Source organism: Macaca nemestrina, chromosome 9, assembly GCF_043159975.1.
Source record: "Macaca nemestrina isolate mMacNem1 chromosome 9, mMacNem.hap1, whole genome shotgun sequence".
Classification (NCBI taxonomy): Eukaryota; Metazoa; Chordata; class Mammalia; order Primates; family Cercopithecidae; genus Macaca; species Macaca nemestrina.
The window spans coordinates 40,001,877-40,026,953 of NC_092133.1; the positions used below are offsets into that span (position 1 = coordinate 40,001,877).

Below are 25,077 nucleotides of genomic sequence, written 5' to 3' on the forward strand. Positions count from 1 at the left end.
ATGGAGTGCCCTGTTCATAAGAATCGTTCACTAATCAAGAGGTTGAAAAGGAATGATTGCGGCAAAATCAACTTAAACAACATGGATCCTAGATTTTGCTGGTAGTCAGACCCTGACTAGAGTCAGTTTCCTTGGAATAATGAACTAAGGAAGGAACACAGCAGAGTGACCCTTACAGGCCTAAGTTAGAACCTGGTCCTACCACTCATTAACTGGGTGATCCTGGACAAATTATTTAACCTCTCAACCCTGCTCCCCCTCATTCTTCAGATACTTCATCTCAAAACATGAGGATAATAGAAATTCCTGGCTCCTAGAGCTCTTAGGAGGATTAAATCAGAGAATGGAGTTGGTGCAGAATGTGCCACTTAATAAGCGCTCAAAATAGCTATAATAGATGTTGTCATATATCATCAATATATCAAACCTCTGAATAATTTGCCAGGTTTGCAAACTGTTTTCCTAATCTCTTTCTGCCTTATGCAGGCAAATTTCAGTTTAAAAAAAGGAAAGGGGGTGTTGAAAGAGATGGGAATTGTTTCTCAGCTCCTTCACCCTGATTTTAGAACTTTGATCTACCTCCAAAGCCAGGAAAACCTGCCCCTCCCCCACTCCAGGATGGAGGACAGAACACATGACCTCTGCTTTACTTCGCCATCGACTCTGTGTACCGCGACTCCCTCTCTGATTCTAGTAGACCCTAGCTCAGTGCCTGGCATGGGGTGGGGCGCAACACTCCACACAGTTGAGTTGCTGGAATCCCCACGTCCCTTCTCACGAATGGACTCTGGACAGAGTTGCTTACTTCTGTACCTGTCTGCTTGCATCTTAGAGAACATTTTTGTTCTGCAGAATCTAAAGCTCTTTCAGAGCATAACTCAATCACAAAGATTTCAGGGCAGACTATTCCATATGCATTGATTGTTTGTCAGTTCACTTAGTAAATATTTATTCAATGACTACTGTGCTTTTTACAAAAGAAGAGCACGTATTTAGCCATAGAAGAACTTGTTTGCTTTTTCCCCCCTCAGATCCTTCAAACTCCAGTGAGGTTACCTTTTCCTTTTTGATGCTTTAAAATAATGTCTGACTATATAGTGACATCTACTGGTAAAACGGAGCTCTAAGCCAAAGGAATCATAAGCAGCTAGCCTGCTTTTTTGACAGTTCTTTTTTCCCTAAGTGTGGTCCAGGCAGATGTCCAAATCAACAGTCCTTGATAATGAGAACTACTAAACCACTTCATTAAAGTCACTTTCCTGCTAATGATTTCTGAATCTTAAAAGCTGTCCTGTTTAAAATACTACCGCTGTCCTTGCTGAAGAATCACAGACCAAGCTGCCAGGCAGCTTTTTGAAAGGACCATACTTAAGAAAGTGCACAGAACCTTAGAAAGATATTGTATTAAAGTAACTCATGTTGAATTGAATGACTGTGAGCCCCGGCTAACACAGCATTGCCATGAGCTGATGGATTCCAGGACATTTCAGGTCATGAATGAATTACTATTTGAAAGTTAATTTGCATGCCATGTGGCAGATAGATGAGGTCACTGGATTCTTGTATTAAAGAAGTCATTGGTCAAGCTTGGGATTTTATTTTACATATAATGCAGTATTCAGTTGTTAAATTCTCAAGGTATCCATCAACAGGACATTCAACACAACATAAATACTGTGCATTTTCTAAAAAGAAAAAAAGCAGGAAGGAATAAGAAATAATGCTTTTATAATATTAGTAAATTATATGTTCTAAAATTGAAAAATAAAGCTTTTTAAAGAATAGATATTTAATTACCTTGAAATCTGGGAGAGAAACAACTATATAATTCTCTAGTAATTGGTTGCTAGCTTGCAAAATGTTAACTATGTCTGCTGGTGCCAATGAGTTTCATCAATCAAGATGCGTTTGGTTAGATGGCCTCATGGCAGCAAGAGGCTGAAGCAGCTCTAGCATCACCTCCTTACACAAGCAGAAAACATTCTTCAGAAGCCTCATTGTGAGAACAAGCAACTCTTTCCCTGGGGTGTTGCCTGCAAACTGCCTCTCACATATCATTGGTCAGAACTGGTTACTTTGCCCCTTTCTAAGCCAATCACTGGCAAGAGGATTGGAATGTTTGGTTTAGAGACTAATTGAAATTCACCCCAACCTTAGCCCCTCCTCTGGGTTTGGGATGGGAGCACTTTGATCAGCACGTGGCATGATAACTTAAAACTGGGGAGATTCAAGCAAGGAAAAAGGGAGGAAGATGAATTTGGGTAAGGAACCAATGGTGTCTACTACAATCAAGAGGTGAATGTGTGGGGAGGATAATGAGGCAGATGTGGGTCTCTAGAAATCTGGGTTGGATGGGAAGGATGAGGATGCTAACCCAAGAGAAATGCTGGAGCGAGAGAAGGGTTTGTTTTATTTTGTTTGGTGTGAATCTAGAAGAGACCTGAACATATTTATAAGTAGAAGGGGGGTCAGTAGAAATGAAGAGTTTGAGAACTCAGAAAAACAAGTTCCCAGAGCAGATGAGAAAGAATGGAATCTCCAGTCAGGTACCAGACTTTGGGATTTAGAAGATCAAATTTCAAAAAAAATGGGTGAGTCCATCAGAAAATTGCCAACTTTTAATTTCTTTGATCAGAGGCTTAAAAAAAAACTTAACAATTGTTAATTAAAGTTACTTTCGATTACAATTAATTGAAAGTAATTACAATTAATTTCCATTAATTTCTCAGTTTCTGGATTTTAAATGTTCTTCTTGTTGACTTTCTCCAGATTTTTTTTTTTTTTTGGCTGTCCATTATGTTATTGTGAAAATCTGAATAAGGTTGGTATAATAGATGAAAACATCGTATTGATGTTAATGCTCCGATTTTGCACATTTTACTGTTCTTATAGAGAGAATGTCCTTTTAAAGGAAATGTACACTGCAGGACTGCAGAAGTGCGATGGTGGATTCTACGTGTCAATGTGGCTAGGCTATGGCACCCAGTTGTTTGCTCAAACACCAAACTAGATGTTGCTGGAAAGATATTTTTTAGATGTGATTAACATTTAACTCAGTAGACTCTGAGTAAAGCAGATTGCCCTCCGTAATGTGAGTGGGCTTCATCCAATCAACTGAAGACTTTAAGAACAAAGACTGAGGTTTCTGGAAGAGGGAATTCTCCTCAGAATTGCAACATAGAAACCCTGCTTGAATTTCCAGCCTGCTGCTCTGTGGAATTCAGACTCAGATTGCAATATTGACCTTTACCTTAATTTTCAGCCTGCTAGGCTGCTCTATGGATTTCTGACCTGCCAACCCACACAATCTCATAAGCCCATTTCATAAAATATATGTCTACCTTCCTTCTTCTCCTCCTCCCTGTACGTTCTTCTTTCTCACTTTCATTCATTCATATATATGTATATATATGGAGAACTGTGACTCCTGACTATACAGGGTAAATGGCATCATGTTTTCAACTTATTCTCAAATATTAACTCCAGGGGAATCTGGGTGAAAGGTAATGGGAATTCTTTGTACAATTCTTGTAGTGATTCTGTAATTCTGAAATTATGTCAAAATTAAAAGTTAACAGCAACGTTTATTTGAAATCCAGTTTGGAACAGAGCTTTTCTCTTATATCCAAGCATATAAACTTGTCTACATTCCCGAGGTAGCTGACAAACGCCCATTTAACACATAATGTAGCTGAAATAGTGTGCCTTCTCACAGGAATTAAATAGGAAGAAAGCAAGACTGTTTGAACAGTGATTCAACCAGAAGGGAAAACATTGAGATTGAGTAACAAATTTTATTTCACCTTTACTTGGGTGGAAAAACTATTGCACAGTTTAATATTGAACTGCCAATGTGGAAAATGGGGGAAAAAAGCAACAGCTGGTGGGTTGAGGAAAGAATGGTTGATAAAGAAGAAACAAGTGCTTGGGTGTACCTAGAGAGGAAGGGAGGAGAGTTTTAAGGAAGGTTTTGTTTGATTTGGTTTAATCTGAAGAAATTTGAGCATATTTATACACAGGGGATGGAGCTAGGGTTGAGTGAATACTTGAAATAACGTCAGAGAGAAACAAATGGGATCTTAAGCAAGCAGTGTTTTCTTAAATTTTGTATACCATTAATTTGTTTTAATAGTAAAACTGGAGGACCAATATAAAGTTGTTGACTTTTATATTTGCCAAGTGAAGACTTTAAACACACACATACACACACACACACAGCCACCCAAACAATGACTATCCACTGTTACCATAATTTCATAAAGGGTGAACACTAATACATAAAAGGCAAAATGTAAACATTTACTAGATTTAGCATGGTGTTCTTATTTCACTGAGGACTGTTTTATGGACTCTGGCTTTTTAAGTCAGTCTTGGCTGAGCATCTATAAGCACCTGTGTCTACCCTGGTAATCTGTGCGAAGCCTGATGAAGAGGGATGTTCTCAAACACACACTTCGGGTGGTGGTACATCCCCATCTCCTCCATTGTGACTTTGGTTCTTCCGAGGGCTCACTTCCACTTACCTCTATAGGTGATCCAGGTAAGCCCTGATTTGGCTCTAGGTTCCGGTTCCTCCTCCTCCCAAGGGCAAACTTACAAGTGGAGCTGTGGCACCCACCTCCACTGGCTTTACTGAAATTGCATGTTTACCTTCCAAGTTTTTCAATACTTTTTATCACCAATTCTGCCCTTCGTTAATGTTCAAACCCACTGATCTCTTTCTGGTTACTGGAGCTTTACTTGTGTTTTCGCCTTGCTCATCACCTCACCATTGCTTCTCATAGAATTTTTTGGCTGGAGAAATGTATTAGCACCTGTTTCTGTTTCTCTAATTCATGTTAGATGCCTCCTACCTTAACAGGGAATAGCTGTTTTGGCTACACACCTTACTGGTGAGATTAGTGCCATTCCCCTGTGCTTTGTTTAGGACCTTTCCTGATCCACAACCTTTAGGGTAAAAGTCCAAGGCAATTCATGTCCTCATATCTTTGCAGATATGAAAAGCATGAAATCAATTAGAAAGTGTTTGCTTTGGGTCAAACAGACTGTGTGTGTGACAAACAGACTGTGTGTGTGATGTGCTTTGTCCTCTGTCCTTGTTTAGCAATGTGACTTCACACAAGTTTCTTAAACTCGCTAAGTCATCTTTCTTATTTGTAACATAGAGAAAATAAGAATCTCAAAAGGCTTTTCCAGGGATCAAATGAGAGAAATATGTAAGGAGCTTTGACATGTGCTGGCACATGGCAGGGCTCAAGAAATCGTGCCTGCTGTTATAACCCTCCTTTCTTCCTAGCACTTTCTAGAATGATGCTGTCAAACATGCTAACTACTAGTGTCACTGAAACACCAGGGGTCCGGTCTAGGTCCTGCTGCTTGCTTCACAGAAAGGCGATGACTGAGACAATAAGTATTGCCAAGGAAGAAGGCTTTAATTGGGGGCTGCACCCAAGGAGATGGGGGTTCAGTCTCAAATTCATCTCTCTGATTGATTAAAATTAGGGGTTTATATAGCAGGGAAGACATGTTACTATGTCTGAGAAAAGAGGAACTCCAGAGGCGTAAGGAAGCAATCATGATGAATGAGGGGCCTGGCGTTTCATTGTGTGGATGCAATGACGTGGTTTCGGTTCTTTGATACTTCCTGAGAGGCCTGGGGATCCTTTCCCGAGGAAGGAACTCAGATACAAACAAGGGCCAATTTCTATGTTTATCCGAAAACAACTGTCTATGGGACTGTTAGTCGGTTTCACTAGCTAGTGGAGGTGGGTGCCACAAGTTTCACCTGTAGTTGCTCTTGGGAGGAGGACGAACCAAAGCCCGGAGCCAGGTCAGGGTTTACCTGAATCACCTGGAGAGACGAGGGGAAAACAACTCTCAGAAGAAACAATGCCATGATGGAGGAGATGGGGATGTACAACCATCCGAAACAACTTACAGCTTTAAGTTTCAAACTTTAAGACTAGAAGGGCCAATTTCTACGTTTATCCAAAAACAACTGTCTATGGAACTATTAGGTCATTTCACTAGCCACATGTACCCACTGAGCATCTGAAATGCGGCTGGTCTCAGTTGAGATGTGCAGTAACTATAAAACACACATTCGATTTTGAGGCTTGGGATGATGGAAAGAATGTATCTCACTAATAATTGTTTATATTGATAACATGTTGAAACAGTAATATTTTGGATGTACTGGGTTAAAAAAATATATTATTAAAATTAATCTCACTTGTCTTTTTACATTATTTAATATGGCTTCCAGAAAAGTAAAAATTACGTGTGTAGCCTGCAGTGTAATTCTACTGGACAGCGTTATTTTAGAATCCTGATTCTTATTTGTGAAATAGGTTGACAAATTGATGTATGGGATCTTTCTTTAGAGATCACTCCTGGATATGACCCCGTTGTCCACCTGACATCCCTGCAGAGGATGGCGTGTTGTCTTTACCACTTCTTTGGCCTTAAACATCTGCTTTGTACTGTGTCTTGCTTTTCTCATGCACTTAGAAGATTAAAGATCTTAATAACATAAAGAGACGTCATCTGAAAAAGGTGGACAGATATCCCATCATATCCCCAAGGGTCGAGTCATGAAGAGACGGGAAATCTGCTTGTGAGCACATAGGTGACAAATATTGGGCATTAATTAAGGTTAATAATTAATAATTGTATTTGGGTACAAGTAAGAGAAACACTTTTTTTTTTTTTTTGAGACAGAGTCTGGCTCTGTCACCCAGGCTGGAATGTAGTGGCACCATCTTGGCTCACCGCAACCTCTGCCTCCTGAGTTCAAGCGATTCTCCTGCCTCAGCTTCCCGAGTAGCTGGGACTACAAGGTATGACCACCATGCCCGGCTAATTTTTTGTATTTTTAGTAGAGACAGGGTTTTGCTATGTTGCCCAGGCTGGTCTCCTAAGCTCAGGCAATCAGCCCGCCTTGGCCTTCGAAAGTGCTAGGATTACAGTTGTGAGCCACTGTGCCCAGCCCAGAAACAAATTCTAACTTAATCACAAGTAGGGAATTAATTGGAAGGATAGTGGGGATCTCACAGACTTGGTGGAAGAGCTGGACAACTGAGCATCAGGAGGGACAGGACCCAGTCTGTCTATAGGATTTCTATAGCCAGCACCCAAGGCCCTTCTCTCTGGGCACTGCCACTGGACAGCTCAAGGGTGCACCTTCTGCGCTTGAGACCCTGCTCATGATTCAAATTACAGAGAGAGATAAACCTGACTTGGCTGAGCTCAGGTCATGGGTCTGCCCACTTCCTAGGCCACTGGGGGTAGGATTCTGAATTGCCAGCTCCACCAAAACTAGGGACTTAGATTTCAACAGTTCCCCAAAGGAAGGGGTTATGGCAGAAACACTGCTTTAGGTTCATCAAATTCTGTTGCTATTGTTCTTTTCCTCTTCCTGAGCACAAAGGAAAATCTTATTTCCTACCGTCCTTTTAAGTTAGGTTAAAGTCAATGGCATTTGGGTAGAAACGATGTTCTCTGTCAAGACTGTTGATGTAAAATCTTGGTAAACTTGGAGGCTACCTGCATGAGAAGTCAGGGTCATCAGAGGGAAGGAGTCTGGAGCGAGTCTGGAGCCTAATCACCACTTAAGGGAGGGATACTGTAGAGTCCTTGCAACTTACATCAGACTGTGAGGGAATCGAGATATAAAGCTTTATTTTTTAAGACTCTGAGATTTGGGGTGTTGTCTGTTATAGCAGCCATCATAATTACTCTAATACAGGGATATTATTTCAGAAGAAAGGGGGTGAGGGAAGCTGGGAATACATTCTATCTCTCTAGGAAGAGCAACAATAACCAAAAACATAGAGTCTTATTTATGAAGCAATACAAATTTTATTAATATACAATGGGAAATTTAACAGTTTAGGGAATCAGGTACTCAATCTTTTGATTCTCTTCTACGCTTACGGTATATGAGAAGCCAGATTATAATCACATAGTTACTTGATAACACAAATATACAAAGAAAAAGGAGTGCTGATTTTATAATGTAGTGTTCAGGAGCATGAAGACTTGACTGTGTATTCATTGGGCCATGTTTCTTAAAATGAAGTTCAAGAGTCCCTCAAACCAGAGGTACATAAAGCCCAGGATAAATATGACACATCTGCCTAGGGTACCTGAGATTTGGGGAATAAAAAGCTAAATAACTGAATTGGTAATTTAAAAACATTTTTACACTAAAACACACAGATATATTATTAATTAGGATGCAAAAAATTGCATGGATTTTTATTTTAAAGCATGAAGCCTCCAAGAAGATTTGAGGTTGAATTGGGCGGCTTTAGGGTTAGAGTGAGCAGTAGAATAGTGGAGTCAGGAGCACTGGCTTGGAGTTGGACAAACCAGGGTTTTGAGAATAAGATTCTTGACATTTACTAGCTATGTGACCTTCGAAAAGTCATGTAATTTGTCCAAGCTCTATAACCTCATCAATATGATGAAAATAAACAGACTTGTTTCAGGGACTCAAGGAGCCAGACCACAAAACTAGCTAGGACAGACACCTGAAGGACACAGTAAAGGATGGTGGTTAGTGTAGCTGTGATGGTAGCTATGCCTCCAGATTCTTCTCAGCTATTAGGGGTGCTTTTGGGAGAAAAGCTGGGAACTCACTCTCTTGGTGTATCTCATCTCTACAATGGAGCAGGCCTGCCAGAGTCACTCTCCTTTTCTTTCTCCTGAGGCTGGCCACCTTTCTTCCGATTGGCACATTGCATCTGTAGAAATAGTATGGGGAAGTTATAGCTGAATGTGGCTGACCCAGGGTTCACTTCTGTATATTCAGATGACTGTGTATAGCTCCATTCTTTCCAGCTTGGAGGCCGTAGGAAGCCAGCTTATACCTAGGCTCTTGGGCAGCATCTTGCTGTAGCCCTCACAAACTGATTATATAGTCCATATATGTCATGTTTGCTTCCAATTATGACCAATGTGAGGGCTTGACAATATTTGGTGTTTCCTTGCATTGGCTAAGATTGTTTATGGCTACTTCCCAACAAATGCTGATTAGCAGATTGCAAGAAATAAAACTGAAATATATGCAGTGTTGTCATCACCTATTCTTTCACATCTAGCTCTTGCTCTAGGAGGGGAAGGAGGAAGGAGGACATATGTATCCCTAAATCCCAAAGTCAAAAAACAATCCTTTCACCACCACAGTGACAAATGCTACAGTGACTCCCTGTTCTGCATTCTACCACCCTCAAGTATGGAGGCAGCATGAAGTACTGGAAAGGGCAAGGTCTTTGGAGTCAGGCAGACCTCGTGGCCCAGCCTCATCATTAACTAGTGAGGGGACTAGAATTTAACAGGTAGGTAACCCCATTCAACCTCTTTGAACTTCAGTTCCCAATCAGTCTATCTCCCAGGGTTGGTGAGGGAACGAGACAAAGATTAAGAAGCTCTTGGCTGAGATGAGGTTTATTCAATAAATGTTAGTGTCCTTTCCAAGTAAAAATTGTTTTGGTGCCATAGGAAGGCAGACATCTGAATCAGGGTCACACATGCGTTCTGGGATCTTGGAGAATATAGTCCTATTAAAATGGTGAACTTCAGTTTCATCTTTTGTAGTCTCTTCAATCATGGAGCATGTGGGAATTTAAATATGGTCTGCAGACTCTATGAGGCAAAAGAGGAGGGAGCAAAAGGAAGTCAGTAAGGTGAGTCAGGGTGACAGCCCAGATTACAGCAGTAAACATCCCTCTATGCAGGTATGTATGTATGTATGATGTCATGTACGTATGTAGCTCCTATGTCTTTTACTCCTTTTCTTTCTCCTTTCTTTTCCATCAAGTCACCTTTTCATTTTTGTTCCACCAATTTTATTTTATTTTATTTTGACTAAGTTATTTACCCACATGGTTCAAAATTCAAAAGGTGTAAAAGGGGATTCAGTGGAAAGTCTCCTCTCACCTTGCCCTTCAGCTGCCAAAGGCAACCAATGTTAACAGTTTCTTGCATATCCTCCTGGAATATTCTGTTTACCCTCTTTTTATACAAACGAGCACATACTCAACCATGATATGAATTTTGCTTTTTCACTTAACAATTTTGGGCATTATCCCACATCCATATATGGAAAGCTTCCTTGCTCTTCTTAATTTATTTTTAATTGCATTATATTTTATTTTGGGTATATACCATGACTTATTTAACCAGTACTCTATTGAGGGACATTCAGGCTAGTTCCATGTTTTCTTGCTATTACAAATCAGGCTGGAATAATCTTGTACATATCATTTTGCACATAAGTAAATCTGATAGATGGTGCCAAATTGCCCTTTATAGAAGTTGTACCAATGCACACATGCTGCAAAGTACCAAAGACTTCTGACTTTTCTAAAATGTACATGCAAAGGAACTAAAGCACATAAACAGGAAGTGTGTTCGCCTGTTGTATCCTGTACTGTCACGCAGGCTGGAGTGCAGTGGCGCAATCATAGCTCACTGCAGCCTTAAACTCCTGGACTCAAGCAATCTGGCCACCTTGGCCTCCCGAAATGCTGAGATTACAGGTGTGAGCCACTCTGCTGGCCTTGAAAGATAATGTAATTATATGTTAATATAAATAACTTTAATAAAAAATAACTATTTTCAAAAAAAAATTAGTGAGAAGAGTGGCATTGCTTTATATTTTTGCAAACCTGGCTTGATAGATAATAGCTGTATTCTCCTATCTGCTTCTGCATTCAAGCTGTTGCAATTTCATGTCCAATAGCCTCTGGAAAGCTCCACTGTATACTTATGAGAGAATGACTGTGAAACAGGCTAATAATGTTCTTAGTATTGTTATTAAAATAGTTTTGACATTGAAAACACTTTGAAAGGGTCCTGAGGACTGTCAGAGGTATCCAAACCACACTTTGAAAACAATTGGTTTAGACCAACTTTATTATATTTTATTATTCTTATCCCCTATATATTTAATTTTTGCAAATTTTATCTGTCACAGGCTAAGAAAAGCCCATGAAAATGTCCTACCTTTTGTTGATTTTTGTTCTTTTGAGGCGTTTTGCTTTACATAATGGTGCTTGTGTATACTGTGGTACACACATATCCAAGACAGTTATATCGTTTATATTTTTATTTATTTTTTGGTGGCTTAAAGCAGTAATAACTGGTTTCTTTTTCTCACAAATCTGCAATTTGAGCAGAGCTCAGGAGGTGGGAGGAAGGCTTGTCTCTGCTCCGCACAGCATCAGCTGGGGCGGCTTACCTGAGAGTTGGAGGATCCATTCCCAGCGTGCACACTCACAGGGCTGGCAAGCTCGTGCTGGCTATCAGCTGGTAGTGCAGATGGGGCCAAGTGTTGGGGCCTCAGTTCCTCTTCACATGGGCCTCTCCATGTGGACTTCTCCATGTAACCCAGGCTTCCTCACAGCAATGTGGCTGACTTCCCAGGGGGAGTATCAGAAGAAAGAAAACGTTAGTCCATTCTGAATTCTGCTATTGCTTTGAATTCAATTCTAATATTATTGAGCTAGCACCTGCTATAATCATAGAAAAAATCAAAGATAGTTGTATTATTAGTTTCTCTCTGGTGTGTTCTTGGCACATACAGCTTAATCTTAAATCATGGCCAAGTATACTTGGAACAGCTGTAAGAACGGCCAAGTTCTTATATCCTCAGATACAGGAATGCACTTCTCTGACCTGGCCTTTCCATCTATTTCTGCTGCACCATAGAGTTCCCAACCCTGGCATGGTACTTTTGTGCTGCACCATTCACCTGAACACATTTCCTTCTGCCCAAGTCTACTTCTGCTCAACTATGGTTTTATACTTTCCTGACCCCACCCTGGCAACTAATCATGAATCTAGGTTACTTCCTTTGCTTCATCAGGCTTACTGGTATTAATCTCACATGGTTTCTAGAACCTTGAAAGTTTAGTAGAAGAGACCCAGGCTCTTTCCTCTAGTAGTGACATTTCCTGGGCCCAGTGGAACATTTTCCTGTGTACTGGGCATCTCTGCTACATTTCCTGCCCTCCCTTGAAAACAGCTATGTCTTCTCCTTACCCTCTTGCTATAAAACCCACCCCCCAATTTCCAGGAGATGAGAAGTGCCAAGGTTCATGGGCTGTGAATTGTTTTCCCAGGTCCAGCTCCAAACTTAATGTTCAAATAGGCTAAAACGTGGATCCATCTTTGTGGATCAGAGTCCCTAATAGGTTATCTTGCAGAATTCTAGGTGAATATGGTAGCTGTATTAGATTTGATATAAGGCACCAAAGGGGGCATAAAACAGCATGCTTAGGGTAGTGTCCAGGATTCGTATATCCAGCCTTCACCCATATAGCCAAATTCTAATGCCCATTATTGACCATGGATCCATACACACCAGATCAGACACCAGGGTGTTATCAAGGACATCTGGCTCTCTTCCTACTAGAATGCCCTCAAGAGACTAATTATGCTTACTGGGTGCAATAGATAAGAGGCTAAAAGAAGCATGCTGAGTACGTAGTGCACGGGAAACACACAAGATTCAGGCCCATTCCCCAGGTCAGAGCCAAGTATAATACCCATATAAGACCAGAGCTAGGGCCAGAACTGGAAAGGTGGCAACACCTGCGCATGAAAGGACTGGTGATCCTTGGCAGCCCTACCTGGGAAGATCAGCTAGGAAGTGAAAGCTTTCCAACAGCAGCACAATTCTGTGCTAGGAGGAGGGGGCCAAATGGAGTTTGCATTCTGATAGGCATGTTCCTATGGTTCCTGGTGAGGCTGCTCAGGAGTAAGGACTCTGTTATAAGCCTCATTTTGAAGAGGAGAGTGAATACTCAATTCTACATTCTTAACCACAGTTCAATACTTATGTTTTCATCCTTAATGGTCTACAAGCCCTTCTATGGCACTCATTTGCAAGAGGGACTGGGCAAGTGAGGAAAACAGGCTCAGGTGCATTAGGTGATTTGCCCAGCTGAAAAGTGATAAAACCATACTAGATCTTCAGATCCTAATCCAATGCTTTACCCACTCTTCCAAGATGGATTATGTAGGTAGAAGAAGCTAGAGTCCAGAAGAAACAAAAGCCCAAGCTGAGGCATTGGAGGCTAACAGGCCTTAGAGGGTAAATAAGAGAAGGTAAGGACAGGCGGGAAATGCAGAGGAAGGACTCTACTGGCAAACACGGGAGCTAGTGGTAAGGCTGACTGGAGTATCCAATTTTGTTGAGATGTAGAAATCAGGTGGGAGAAGTGGGAATAGGGCCAGATGAGTAATTTGATGTGATATGGTGTGTAATAAGGCATCACTGTGGTTTCATGAGAACCAGAGTAACAGTGAAAGCAGGGTACTGTTGTGGCAATTCAGGTGTAAGGTGTTAAGTCTTGGACTAAGATGGTAGCAGTGGAAATGGTGAGGAAAGAATGAATCTACAAGACAGTAAGAAGACAGTAAGACAAGAAAGACTCTTCAGAATTTAGTATCGGATTTGCTACAGGAACAAAAAGTACAGAGTTCAAAGCTGCTTTGTAAGTTCTCAGGGTCTAGAAGAATGAAGGTCTCACTGACATAGAAGATTAATGCCTTTATTTTGGAGAGATAAACAGATTACACTGTTCATCTGACCCTCTTGATAGTACAAGCAGGTCAGATAAACAGTTTAAACCTTGAGATTATATCCCAGCTGGATGGCTAGAGGTCAATCCCCTATAGAAAATAAATTTTGAAGCACAGGGTTGAAAGGGAAATAACTTATATGTTTGCTATAATCATAACAACCAACATATAGCTTTCTTTCATATTATTTTATTAGTACTTATAAAAACAATTTATGAAAATATTTTACTTTTCAAGATACGGAAACTACACTCTGAAAATATACATACCCATAGTTGCTACAATACATATCCTTGTATACACCTCGGACATTGTGTTTAAGAATCATACCTGCAAGGGCTAGAAGAAACATTTTCTCTAACCTCAGTCATATAGTGTGACATTCAAGTACTTAAACCACATTGTTGAAATAAAACATGCTCTAGTGTATGGGCCTAAAGGGATTTAACTTTCTAGGTGCCATTGGTTCTTTCATTGTGCAAGGTAAAGAACTGGAAGAGGGTTCCCTGAGAGTTAATTCACCTTAGGTGGCTCAAGTAGTGGTTTACTGTCCATACTTTATCATGGAACTAAGGGAGAGAGGAAGACCATGGAAATTCAACTTGGGCAGTCTCCTCTCTATCATCCCTATCTATGGAGCACGGCCCCTATGTGATGATTTCTGAGACCTCCGAGTTCTCAAATGCTCCTGATTCTATAATTATCTAAGGTATTTGCAGAGTGATGTTTTTGCAAGTCTAAATTCCAACACTGTAAATTAGGTGAAATAGAGATGACTTACTACATAGACTTCATTTAGGATTTGTCAGGTGTCAAGGCAATTGATAAAATCAGCAAGCCAAAAATTCCCCCACTGAACTATTGGAAAAGATCCTTTCTCACCAAGGCACGAATCCTAGAAGGCAAGTTCCTCTTTGCTTTGGGAAAATGATGATGAGAGGGTACGAAAGAGCCTATAACCTTTCAACTCTGCGGGCTTAAGATAATGACAGATGCTTCATCTGACACAGTAAGAGCTGGAGGCTACTGCAACCTCACCAATAAAGGGTTCGTTACAACAAAGAATCATTTGTGTACTCCCTAAGTCCTGACTAACCTCCCAAGCTTTTCTAGATATTAAATTCTCTCTAACTGCAAAGTATTGGTCTGATGAAGTTCCAGATGTAAAATGTGCTGTTTGAATTCGTGGCATTAGTGTCATGGTGCTGCATCAAGGTATGGCACTGACATTTAACATCATGCTGATAAACTAGAATTTATAGCGATTTTTATTTCAATGCAGGAAACTATGAAAGTCAATCAAACATAGATTCACAAGTCTTTAATGTATAACATAAAACATTATTACATATAATTTCATAACTATAAAAATAAGTTTAATACATTATCATATTTTTAAAAATTACTTTAAAAACATATACTCCAAAGTCTTCTATTTCATTTAGAGAATAAGGGAGGTATCTATTAGGGTGAACCATATGAAACTATGGTTTTTTAAGTTAAAATAGTAAAATCTTGGCAATTACATATGGTTCAACCTAATAAGATCCTGAGAAAATTTTATTTGGCATCACACTATAAATTCAAGGGGAATTTATAGAAAATCACATTTCTAGTGAAGAGAAAACACTTCAGGATGGAAATGTGCACACTGGTCATGCCAAGATTTCTCTTTGTGATTTAAAGATCTGAAATCCTGGAATGTTAAGAAAAATTTAGAGCAGTTTCAAAAAAAACTGAGGACAATTAAAATTATAGAATGCTAGCTGCAGTTGCTAATGCGACTGAAACAGAAAACTACTTGCCAAATTTGGCAATTTAAGTGTTTTAGAGGTGACATAATAAAAATTCCAGCATTAAAATGAAAAGGCACAAATATGAGTTACAAGTATGATAATCATTTATAAAATACTTGAAAATAAGGCCAATTCATTTATATTATTAACACCATTAAGCAGGCACCTATTCTAAGCTTCAACTTCGTCCTCCTAAATAGAATAAGGTTGCAAATGAATTATCAACATAATACTAATTATAGCAGCATTATCAATTGTCTGGAAGGCATAGTATATAAAGATCATGGTGGTAGAACCAAGTTTCTTAGGCTCTACACTGCTAAAAGAATATCTAAAATAGCCTCCCCACCCATATCCCATCAGTACCAAAAATACATTTTAAAAATTACATATAATATTACTAGCCATAAAATTTTTTGGTTTTTCTTCAAACAATGAGCTCTCCTCTCAGCAACTCGACCCCAACAACAACAAAAAAACAAAACCAAAGCTACCAAAATATTGTTACACCAAACAGACTAGCTATTCTTAACTAATTAAAGACATACTATATTCAAAAATGGTACTTTAGGAAATTTATTAAATATAACCAACGAAGCAAATGCAGATTTTCCAGATGTGTGCATATGCTGTCTGTGAATTAGGTGATGGTGTACTTGAAAAAAATATGTATTTCTGCAATGATGCTTCATTTGGAACTTTGGTACCATTTACGAACGGCCGCTCCAACATTACTGGCTACTACGCAGACAGCACCACCCACTGTCCACCATGTTGGCACATTATTAAAGAAAATAATCTGAAAGATAAAAGCAAAGACCACATCCATTGTCCTCATTATTGCTACTGGCCCTGCTTTTTCTATTTGAAGTGCTTTTGTGATAAATATCTGAGCCCCCAAACCAAAGAGCGCAATGAATATGAGAAATAGCCTATCCAACCCACAGTAAGGCAGACTCCACTCTCCTAATATAAAGAGGATGATGACAGTTTCAACGAGGCCAAGTACTACATAATACCAAATGGTCAGAAAGTAGTCCACAGATTTTCCCATTTTTCTTAGGATAACTAGAGTCGATGCAGCAAACACGGCGTGTCCAATTGCTGCGAATGTTCCCTTAAGGTGGACTGAATAGCTTTCTTCGATCCCCGAAGAACCAAACAAAAATGGTGGTCTCACGATAAGGATCACTCCAGCGATTGTGAACATGGTGAAAAGAGCATCCCAAGGGCTATATTTTTCCTTGAGACATATCCAAGCAAATATGGACGTAAACACTGGACTGCTAAACGTGATAACTGTGGCATCAGCGAGGGCCATTGTCTGGAAAGCATAGTATATAAGCATCATGGAGGTAGAACCAAGGACTCCTCTGAGAATGAGGAAAATTCGATGACTTTTTGGGCCTATAAACCCAGTTCTGTAAATTCAAATGAAGAAATGCATATTAAATGAAATTAACATTTGTTTTTAAATTACAATTTGTAATTAAACATTATTTTAAAAGTACTAAATATCAAAAAATAAGGGAATAGTAAATTAATTATAATATCCACAAATGAATATTATATACCTTTTAAAATAGTATTTTCTAAGTATAGTTAATGACAGTAAAGCGTTCACAGTAAAAGCAATACCAGTGCAAGTGAATTACATACATAATAAAATTGTAATTCAATTAATATAGATATGTATCCCATGTATATGTATACATATATGCTTGCAAAAAGGACAAAAAGGAAAATAAACTAAATGTTAATCATGTTTATCTCTTAATAGATAAACTCATAGGTAATTTTCCTTCTTTATATTTGTTTTCTCCAAATTTTCTATAAAGAAAACATACCACTTTTACAATAAATACAAGGTCAAGATTCAGCTGCCCTGTTTAAGGAAACTTAGACCCAGCTAATGCTGATTCTCAATCTCATGAATTTTTCTATAAAACTTGAAACACTGCTAAAATTTATTTTAGACTGAATATGAGACAAGTTTTCATCGTTCTCATGAGGAGTCAAAACGCACTGAAAAAGAACATGTAGTGTTTGGAAAACCATGCTTACTGCTATTCAAATTCTTTTCAATAAATATTTACTAAGTACCCACTCTGTGTAGGTTCCTGTCTAGGTGCAACTTGCTGACTTGTTGCAGGGCTAGACTTCATTAGATCATCATCTAGGCTACCCCGGGTATCTTGGAGTTAAAATAAAAGCATGGTCACATTTGGCCCATACTTTGAGAAGCAAAGAGTCTTCCATGATAATAAAACATAAAATGGGTCAAAACAGATTAGGACCAAGGATTTTAACAACATTCTTCCACTGTTCTTCCCCTGACAATATCTTTATTTCAAAATGGGGAAGATAATTATGTTAGCATCAGTGTTGTGCTGCTACCCTTAGAAATTTCTAAAGCCCTACCATCATTTCTTAAAATAGTGTGACTTGTCCACATTGACAGAAATTTGCAGATATTAGCAGATTTTCACTTTTCCCACCAAATCCTTAGGATATGGAGTGAAACTCTTCTAAGCGAGTCTGCACCATGTTAGAGATACAAGCAGACTTTGGTGACAAGTGACTAAAGCTTTTCATTTGGGGTGTAGGCTTTTTTGCCCAAAGAGACAAAGAGCCAGGCAGCCACTAAGGACCCAACTGGTCTCTCTCTCAGAGTTCTAAATACACTGAGGTATATGGAGGTTACAATGGTTGAAGGAAGCATAATTTTAACCCAGGCAGGGTGGGCAGTACAACAGGGAAGGAAAAGAGGAATTGGGTTGGGAGAGAACAGAGAGGGCGGAATAGAGACAATTTTCATATGCTGTTATGTTCTATGCAAGGCACTCCACCCTGTAATAAATCTTATTAGACCCTTGTTATCACCTTGTAGGGCAGAGGTCACACAGTATCATTCCCTCCAGTTTACAAAAGAGGAAACTGAATATGAAGGTAACCTTGCTCAGGGTTACCCCATCACCTTTTGAGGAATACCTAAATATTATTATTATAATATTTTATTTGCCCTGGTAAGAAAGCAGCTCGTTCTAAAAAAAACTTCTGACACTAGGATACACTATTACTTCTTTTCATTCATCTTTTTCTTCCAAACAGTAGTTATGCCAAAGGAAAGAAGGGAGGGTGATACAAGACAGGAGGAATTATACAAAGAAAGCTCTGTTTTCAAAAGGGGAGGTGGTGAACAACAAAATTTCTTTCTCCCCACTTTGTTGGGTATGTGGTTTATGCTTATGGTAGAATCTTCTATGGGTGGATGCTTATGACTTTTCATTAAGCAGAACCAAGGGGCATAGGAACTGGTAAGTGTATGAAAGGGATAAAGCAGATACTGTAGAGTAATTATAGGCAGGTGAAAAGATACACACACATTTATTAATATCTTCTACTTTGCAGTTAAAAAATACTTACTTTCTGTATATTAAGCAAGGGAGAACAATTAGCATTTGGAGCACACATCGAAATGCACTAATCTCTACAGCATGGACGTCTTGCACTTTTTTAACCAATAAAGAGCTCACTGAGAAACAGAAGGCAGACAATAATGTGTAAAACAAGCCAAGTCCAGGACAGGGTGCTTTCTTCTTGGCTTCTGAAAAAGATTAAATTCTGGTTAGTCCTTGCTTCCAAGTGTACGTTTTATCATTTTTCGCTTAGATACTGGGAAAAATGGAGCCGTGTCAAAGGTTAATAGGCTATATTACCTCCTAAGCATATCATTTCTCTGGGCCTGTACCATTTTCATCATCAATTATGAAGAACCATAGATGAGGACAACAATTTAAACCTGCATTTTTAAAATGCCATTTCACCCTATCAAATGGATTTCCTATGGCTCACTGAAGAATCATTCCTCACTTACAAGTCAAGAAGTAGAATGCTTGCCAAGATGGTGAGAGAAATCTTTAAGAAAAACTTGTCAAGATGGCAAGTAAAAAGTCCTTCCAAATGATGTCTTATGCCATCTCACTGGTGAAACTGCCTTTATGAAGAAAGTGTTCTTTTCTGGAAAATGGGTTCTAATTGGGTTATACAGTTATCTGGTGATTATTTGACTTCTCCCAAGTCTGTGAGCTCTTCCAGGGCTGGGATCTTGCTGTCTTGTTCATGCCTGGCACATGGAAGACACTGGATAACTATTCAGTGAATGAAAGGTGAGAGAACTTCAGGGAAAAACTCAAGAGTCTAACACTATTGGCAACAGCATAGTCTGGGAAGGTTCTCCATTTTGTTATTTTGAACTGTTAATCAGATCTATATATAACTTTTCATGATTCACAACTGATCTTCCCATTCAGAGCACAAACTCCTCAAGGGGAGGGTGCAGGTTATCTAGCCCTTTGGATCCCAAGTGCTTTGTACAGAACTGCCATCTAATCCCTACTCTTGGCTTGATCTGAACCAGGAAACCAGTGCTTTCTCCAGGGCATCAAGTATTCAGTCATTAATGACAATCTGTGTGAGCTTTAAACTTCTGTTTAGCCACTTTCTATGTCTTAGTTTCCTACACAGGAGTAGAACCTGCTTTCAGTCTTACTCCTCTGTCATTCAGAGGAGAGCAAAAGCAGCAGGGTGGGCAGAGAATGCCCACAAACAAAGGCCACACACTGCGGGATATATTCTTTTTTGAAATTAACACAAAAACAGGGTTGAGGATAAGGAGGAAACATAGGCCAGGCATGGTGGCCTATGTTTCCCAGCACTTTGGGAGGCCAAGGCGGGCAGATCCCAAGGTCAGGAGATCGAGACCATCCTAGCTAACACGGTGAAACCCCGTCTCTACTAAAAATACAAAAAATTAGCCGGGCGTGGTGGCGGGCGCCAGCTACTCAGGAGGCTGAGGCAGGAGAATGGTGTGAACCCGGGAGGCGGAGCTTGCAGTGAGCTGAGTTTGCGCCACTGCACTCCAGCCCAGGCAACAGAGCAAGACTCCGTCTCAAAAAAAAAAAAAAAAAAAAGGAAACACAAGTGGCCCTCATTGATTAAGAGCACAGTGGAACTGAAGGGTGAGTGGATATGAGCAATTTGTAGGAAAACTCATGTTATCATTCCAATCTAGGACTTTACAATGTGATAGCTATAAAACAGTATTGTGTAATGTTTTTAAAAATGCCCTTCTCTGATAAATGTAAACACCAGGTAATACATTTACACATCTTCAGGTCAGTGAGATGACTTTGCAAACTGGGACCAAAGTATGCTGATGCACAGGCTTTCCGGGGCATTCTACAGCCTGGCCTCGTGGTCAAAGGCACCATTCTCTACCTCTTCCTGTTCTAGGAGCACAACTGAAGATACTGTTTTGGAACTAGCAGTCGTCCTTCCTTTAAGATGCCAGAATCCTCATTCTGTTCTGTATCCAAGTGCTCATATACTGCAGAAATAAACTGTACACACTCAGCCCATGAGAAGGAAGCTTTAGAAGACTTCCAAATGAAGTACCACAAAATACATGCCTTGGTTGTGGTCAGCCTTAGGGTTTGACCTCTGAAATTTCAGAATTCAGTTCCAATGTTTTCTTAAAAGAAACTCAACCCCTACATAGAAACTCCACCTCAAACAGAACAGAATGAGAAGATCAAGGACAGAAAACATCTCCCTGCTCTATGTTTCAAGTATCTTCTCCAACATAAACTTGCTAATTTTTCCCCAGGAATATTTTCACGTAACATTAAATATTTGAACTCTTTAAAAATTAATTGCACCCCCTTGGCCCTGGTGACCTTTTCCCTTAAAACACATACACATATATTTTCTTGCCTATAAACACTTAAGGCTCATGCTTTCCAACTGGGAAGGGACAGACATTAGAAGGCTTCGCTGCATTTGATGATTTGTTAACGAGGGTGAGGACTGGCTCCACTCAGACAAACCTCAGTCTCTTACTGAATCATTTCAGTCCTGTCAATGGAGATGAGCACGACTAGCATAATTGAAAGAGGCGTTTATGTTCCATGTTCATATCTCACTGCAAGCATATATAATAATTTGGTAACTCAAATTATTCAAATTAGGTAAGTGGCCATGGTATAATTTCCTCACTTAGAAGAAAACGGCAAAGTTACTCAGCTTTTCTATCCTCTGCTTTAAGCTGGTGATTCGCAATCCTGGTTGGGAATTAGAATCACCGGAATAACACTTAAAATTTTAATTCCCAGGTGCAGTGGCTCATAACTGTAATCTCAGCACGTTGGGAGGACAAGGTGGGAGGATCTCTTGAGCCCGAAAGTTTGAGACCAGCCTGGGCAACACACGCATCAACCCCCTCATCAATGCAAAACATATTTTTAAATTAGTCTGGTGCGGTGGTGTGTGCCTGTGGTTCCAGCTACTTAGGAGGCTTAAATGAAAGGATCGAGTAAGCCAGGGAGGTCGAGGCTGCAGTGAGCTGTGATCATGCCACTGCACTACAGCCTAGGTAACAAGAGTAAGACCCTATCTCCAAAAAAAAAATTAATTCTCAAACCCCATCTCAGACCCACTGAAATAGAATATCTGTAACTCTAAAAGACTCCACTGGTTTGAGAACCACTGCTACACTCAATCACTAACTCCTTCCAGAGGATATGAAGCACAGGCCTAAGAAACTACTTCTCCTTGCTTCAGTCTAAGACCCACACTGTCCCTGAAGAAAGTAAGGGGATGTCTTGGGACAGCTGTATGCTGTCTGTTAAGGTCATCCAAGAATATAAGACATATGGGTAACAGTTCCAACCAGAATTTGAAAAAAGCTTTGTTGAGATAAGCAGTTAGAACAAGAGGTGTCACAAAGTTCAATGACAACAGTAAAGTGTTTTTATGTCAATTTTCTTTCCAAAATACTATCTTGTCACCTTACAATAAGTCTTACTGGTAGAAACTTTCTTTGAAGTTAAACACCCACAAGATTCTTAGATAGACTCACATAAGTATCTCATCTTGCCATGAGCTGCCTGGGGGTAGACAATTCCTCTTCCATTCACAAAAACGGGAAACTCCTAAGAGTTGGCATGGACTGATTCAGCATGCCACCAGAAGGACATTCAGCCAGAGGGTGACAGGTGAGAAACTGACCTTTTCAAAGGTTGCTTATCTGTTCAATTCAGCCTGGCGTAACCCCTGTTCTAGAGGCACCAGCCCATTTATAAATGATCACAAGTCTGATCATTTCGGTTTGCCTTTAGGACAGAAATGGAGCAAGAATAGTCTTCCTAGAGTCTGTCTAACTTGTGGAAAGCGCACAAAGGGAGGAGGGGAAAGTGCAGTGAGACGAGAGGAACAGAAATCCAAGGTTACACTTAGGGGAGGTGACTCAGAGGACAAGGTGGTGCAGGCCGTGTAACTGTCCTAAAAGGAGATTTGCCAATTCCCTTCTTCTTGCAGGAAGCTGCTCCTGGTAGATGGTCGACTTCTAAGAGGAACGTGCTTTAAGAAGCACTTGTGGCCAGTGGAAAGGGCCCTAGGCTGGTACATGGCAAGCTGGGATCCTAACCCTGGTGCTCCCTGGACATGCGCCCCATCTCACCCCCACATTCCACATCTTGGATGAGACAAAACAGAAACCCCAAAGCCCTCACCTTCCTGGGCCTCACTTTTCTCATGTGTCGAAGGATGGAGATTGAACATAAAGTGTTCTTCACGAGGGTTCCCTGGCTTTGGGGACGGGGCTGTGAGCTTCTTAACAAGATATGCCTTGTTCTGCATCGTTCGCTAAAAAGTCCTTGTATCCCTAAAGGTTAAAAACTAGTGGTCCCACTTATCTCTGCCTTTCCAAGATTCTAAAACTCTAGGACGAACATGTTTTCTAGACTCGATGCTTTTCAGCTTCCTTTTCGGAGAGAACCCTCAACCACCGGGATCACTTTTCAGGGTCAGCTTCCTCGCAACCTCGCCCTACTGCAGGATGGCCTCTCTCGCTGACCCCCCACCTAAGACCTCGGGGAGGGCACGCCAAACTGCAATCTGACTCCACAGCCCTGCCCCGGCACTAATACAGGAACAGCCTGGGAATCCCAAAAGGACTGCAAGCAATCGGAAAGTTTCTTCCGTCTTGGCGCCGGCTGGGGCGCCTGGAATTCCGCTTTGCAGCCCCCCCAGCTCACAGCTCCAGGGTTTTCCCGAGCCCTGGGCAGGGTGGGGACGGAGGCGCGGTGGGGACGGAGGCGCGGTGGGCACTGTGCCCGGGTTGCTGGAACCCCAATCCGCCGGCGCCCGCTCGGGACCCCGGAGCGAGACCACAGCCCGGTCCACACCGCGCACTCACCCGGCTCGGTGCGGGAGCAACACGGCGAGGAAAGGCAGAGCCAGCACCTGCCGCTGTCTGGCGCCCCCGCTGCCTCGGCGGCCGCCGGCTCCTCACTGGCGCCTGGGGGTGCATCGTCCGTCAGCGGCAGCCCGGGCTCCTCGAGCTCCACGGCCCCGGCGCTGTCCTGAGGCCGCATCTCAGGGATCGCGATCTACCATCGGCCAGGGCAGTCTGGCGCCAGCAGCAGCGCCCGGGCTGCCGGCTCTTCCGGCGGGCGTGGCGCCCGTGCGCATGCGCGCCCGGCCCTCCCGCACCCTCCCCCAAGTGGACCGCGCGCGTCCTCCGCTGGCCTCTTAACCTGGGGAGACCCGCCGCCTCCCTGGTGGTTCTGTGGTGCCCACAGCTGGCCCTGAGGCGTCCAACCCTCTGCTGCGGGCAGGCTGGACGGCCCAGCTGCTTGGAGCCATCCTTGGCAAGTCACACTGAACCTGTCTGTCATGGCACAGGCAAGGAGGGGCGCTAGGTTCCCAACCTGTCTGTCATGTGGCCGCCTTTTCAGGAGGCTCAAAGAGTGGGCGTTTATTTATTGATGTAGCCACGCTTTCAGCACCTCTGGGATACCCCGAAGATTTTACAAAGCACTATGCTTTTCTTTAAATGGTCTAGGGTTTGGTTTTGTTTCCCGTGTTGTCTCTTTGCCGCTTACTAAGGAGGGTAGAATTTTGCTGGTTTGGGAAATATTTTTAAGAAAGAATTAGTGTGTAATTATAGGAAGATATATCTGTAAGTCTGACCAGAACCCATTTATATGTTATTTGCATTCTTTGCAAGAGTAGGCGTGCATTATTGATCGTTGGTTTTCTTTTCTTAAATGGAAATATCCTAATTGGCCAGATGTAAGATTCAAGTAATCTGATGTAATTAGATCCGGTAGAAGATACATGTCATTTGGCCCGGGATTCACTAACAGCCTCTTTTTGTTTAGCTAATAATTCTTCCATCTCTTTGCTTGATTTATATGTAGAAGAACAGTCTCTAGGCAAGGGTGAACGTATCTAAGCTTCTAAGTCCAATGCCAAGCAGATCACCAAAGGAGAGTGAAGTTTGCCTTTACTTAGACATTTGCACATAGTGATCCACAGCTGAAACAGTTTTAGACTTAAAGTCAGGAATCCTAGGTTCTGGCCCTGAGTGTGTGACCTCAGTCACCACTGTACCCCTCAAAGCCTTGATTACCTCCTTTATTTAATAGAGATCAAGTATTTCCCTTCCTGCTTCGCAGAGTAGTTACGTAAATAAAATGCAATGATGTGGGCAAAAGCATAATATCACTTGGAAAGCACTATGCTAGAAAATCAAAGTGTGTTTTAAACTAGGGTCAGCATATAATTTATCCTCCAAACTGGGCCTTTTTTTGTTTTTTGAGAGTAAAAGGAAGAGCTCTTTTAA

The 25,077-nt window shown here is 41.1% G+C and overlaps 1 protein-coding gene and 1 long non-coding RNA gene across 3 annotated transcripts; one reads left to right on the forward strand and one right to left on the reverse strand.

The window, feature by feature from the left end:
• The first annotated feature begins 1,841 nt into the window (after positions 1-1,841).
• LOC139356222 (uncharacterized) lies at positions 1,842-15,765 on the forward strand. The gene is made up of 3 exons (XR_011607732.1): positions 1,842-2,591; positions 6,721-6,839; positions 9,601-15,765. It is a non-coding gene; the product is annotated as an uncharacterized lncRNA (long non-coding RNA).
• LOC105480044 (solute carrier family 35 member G1) lies at positions 13,763-23,880 on the reverse strand. Of its 2 annotated transcripts, none has more exons than XM_011738489.3 (3): positions 23,647-23,880; positions 18,816-18,996; positions 13,763-16,810 (listed from the first exon to the last, which is right to left on the reverse strand). In XM_011738489.3, the coding sequence occupies exons 1-3, from the start codon at positions 23,822-23,824 to the stop codon at positions 16,078-16,080; spliced, it is 1,092 nt and encodes a 363-aa protein (XP_011736791.1). In that variant the 5' UTR covers positions 23,825-23,880; the 3' UTR covers positions 13,763-16,077. The 2 variants fall into 2 exon arrangements, with proteins under 2 accessions (XP_011736791.1, XP_011736798.1); XM_011738496.3 differs by having other exon boundaries at positions 23,694-23,866.
• Positions 23,881-25,077: the final 1,197 nt, after the last annotated feature.

Coding starts and splice junctions, on each gene's coding strand:
- LOC105480044 (XM_011738489.3), bottom strand. CDS start 23,824: ATGCGGCCTCAGGACAGCGCCGGGGCCGTGGAGCTCGAGGAGCCCGGG. Junction 18,997..23,646: donor TTGCTCCCGCACCGAGCCGG/GTGAGTGCGCGG, acceptor AATCTTTTTCAG/AAGCCAAGAAGAAAGCACCC. Junction 16,811..18,815: donor CCTTGCTTAATATACAGAAA/GTAAGTATTTTT, acceptor TTGAATTTACAG/AACTGGGTTTATAGGCCCAA.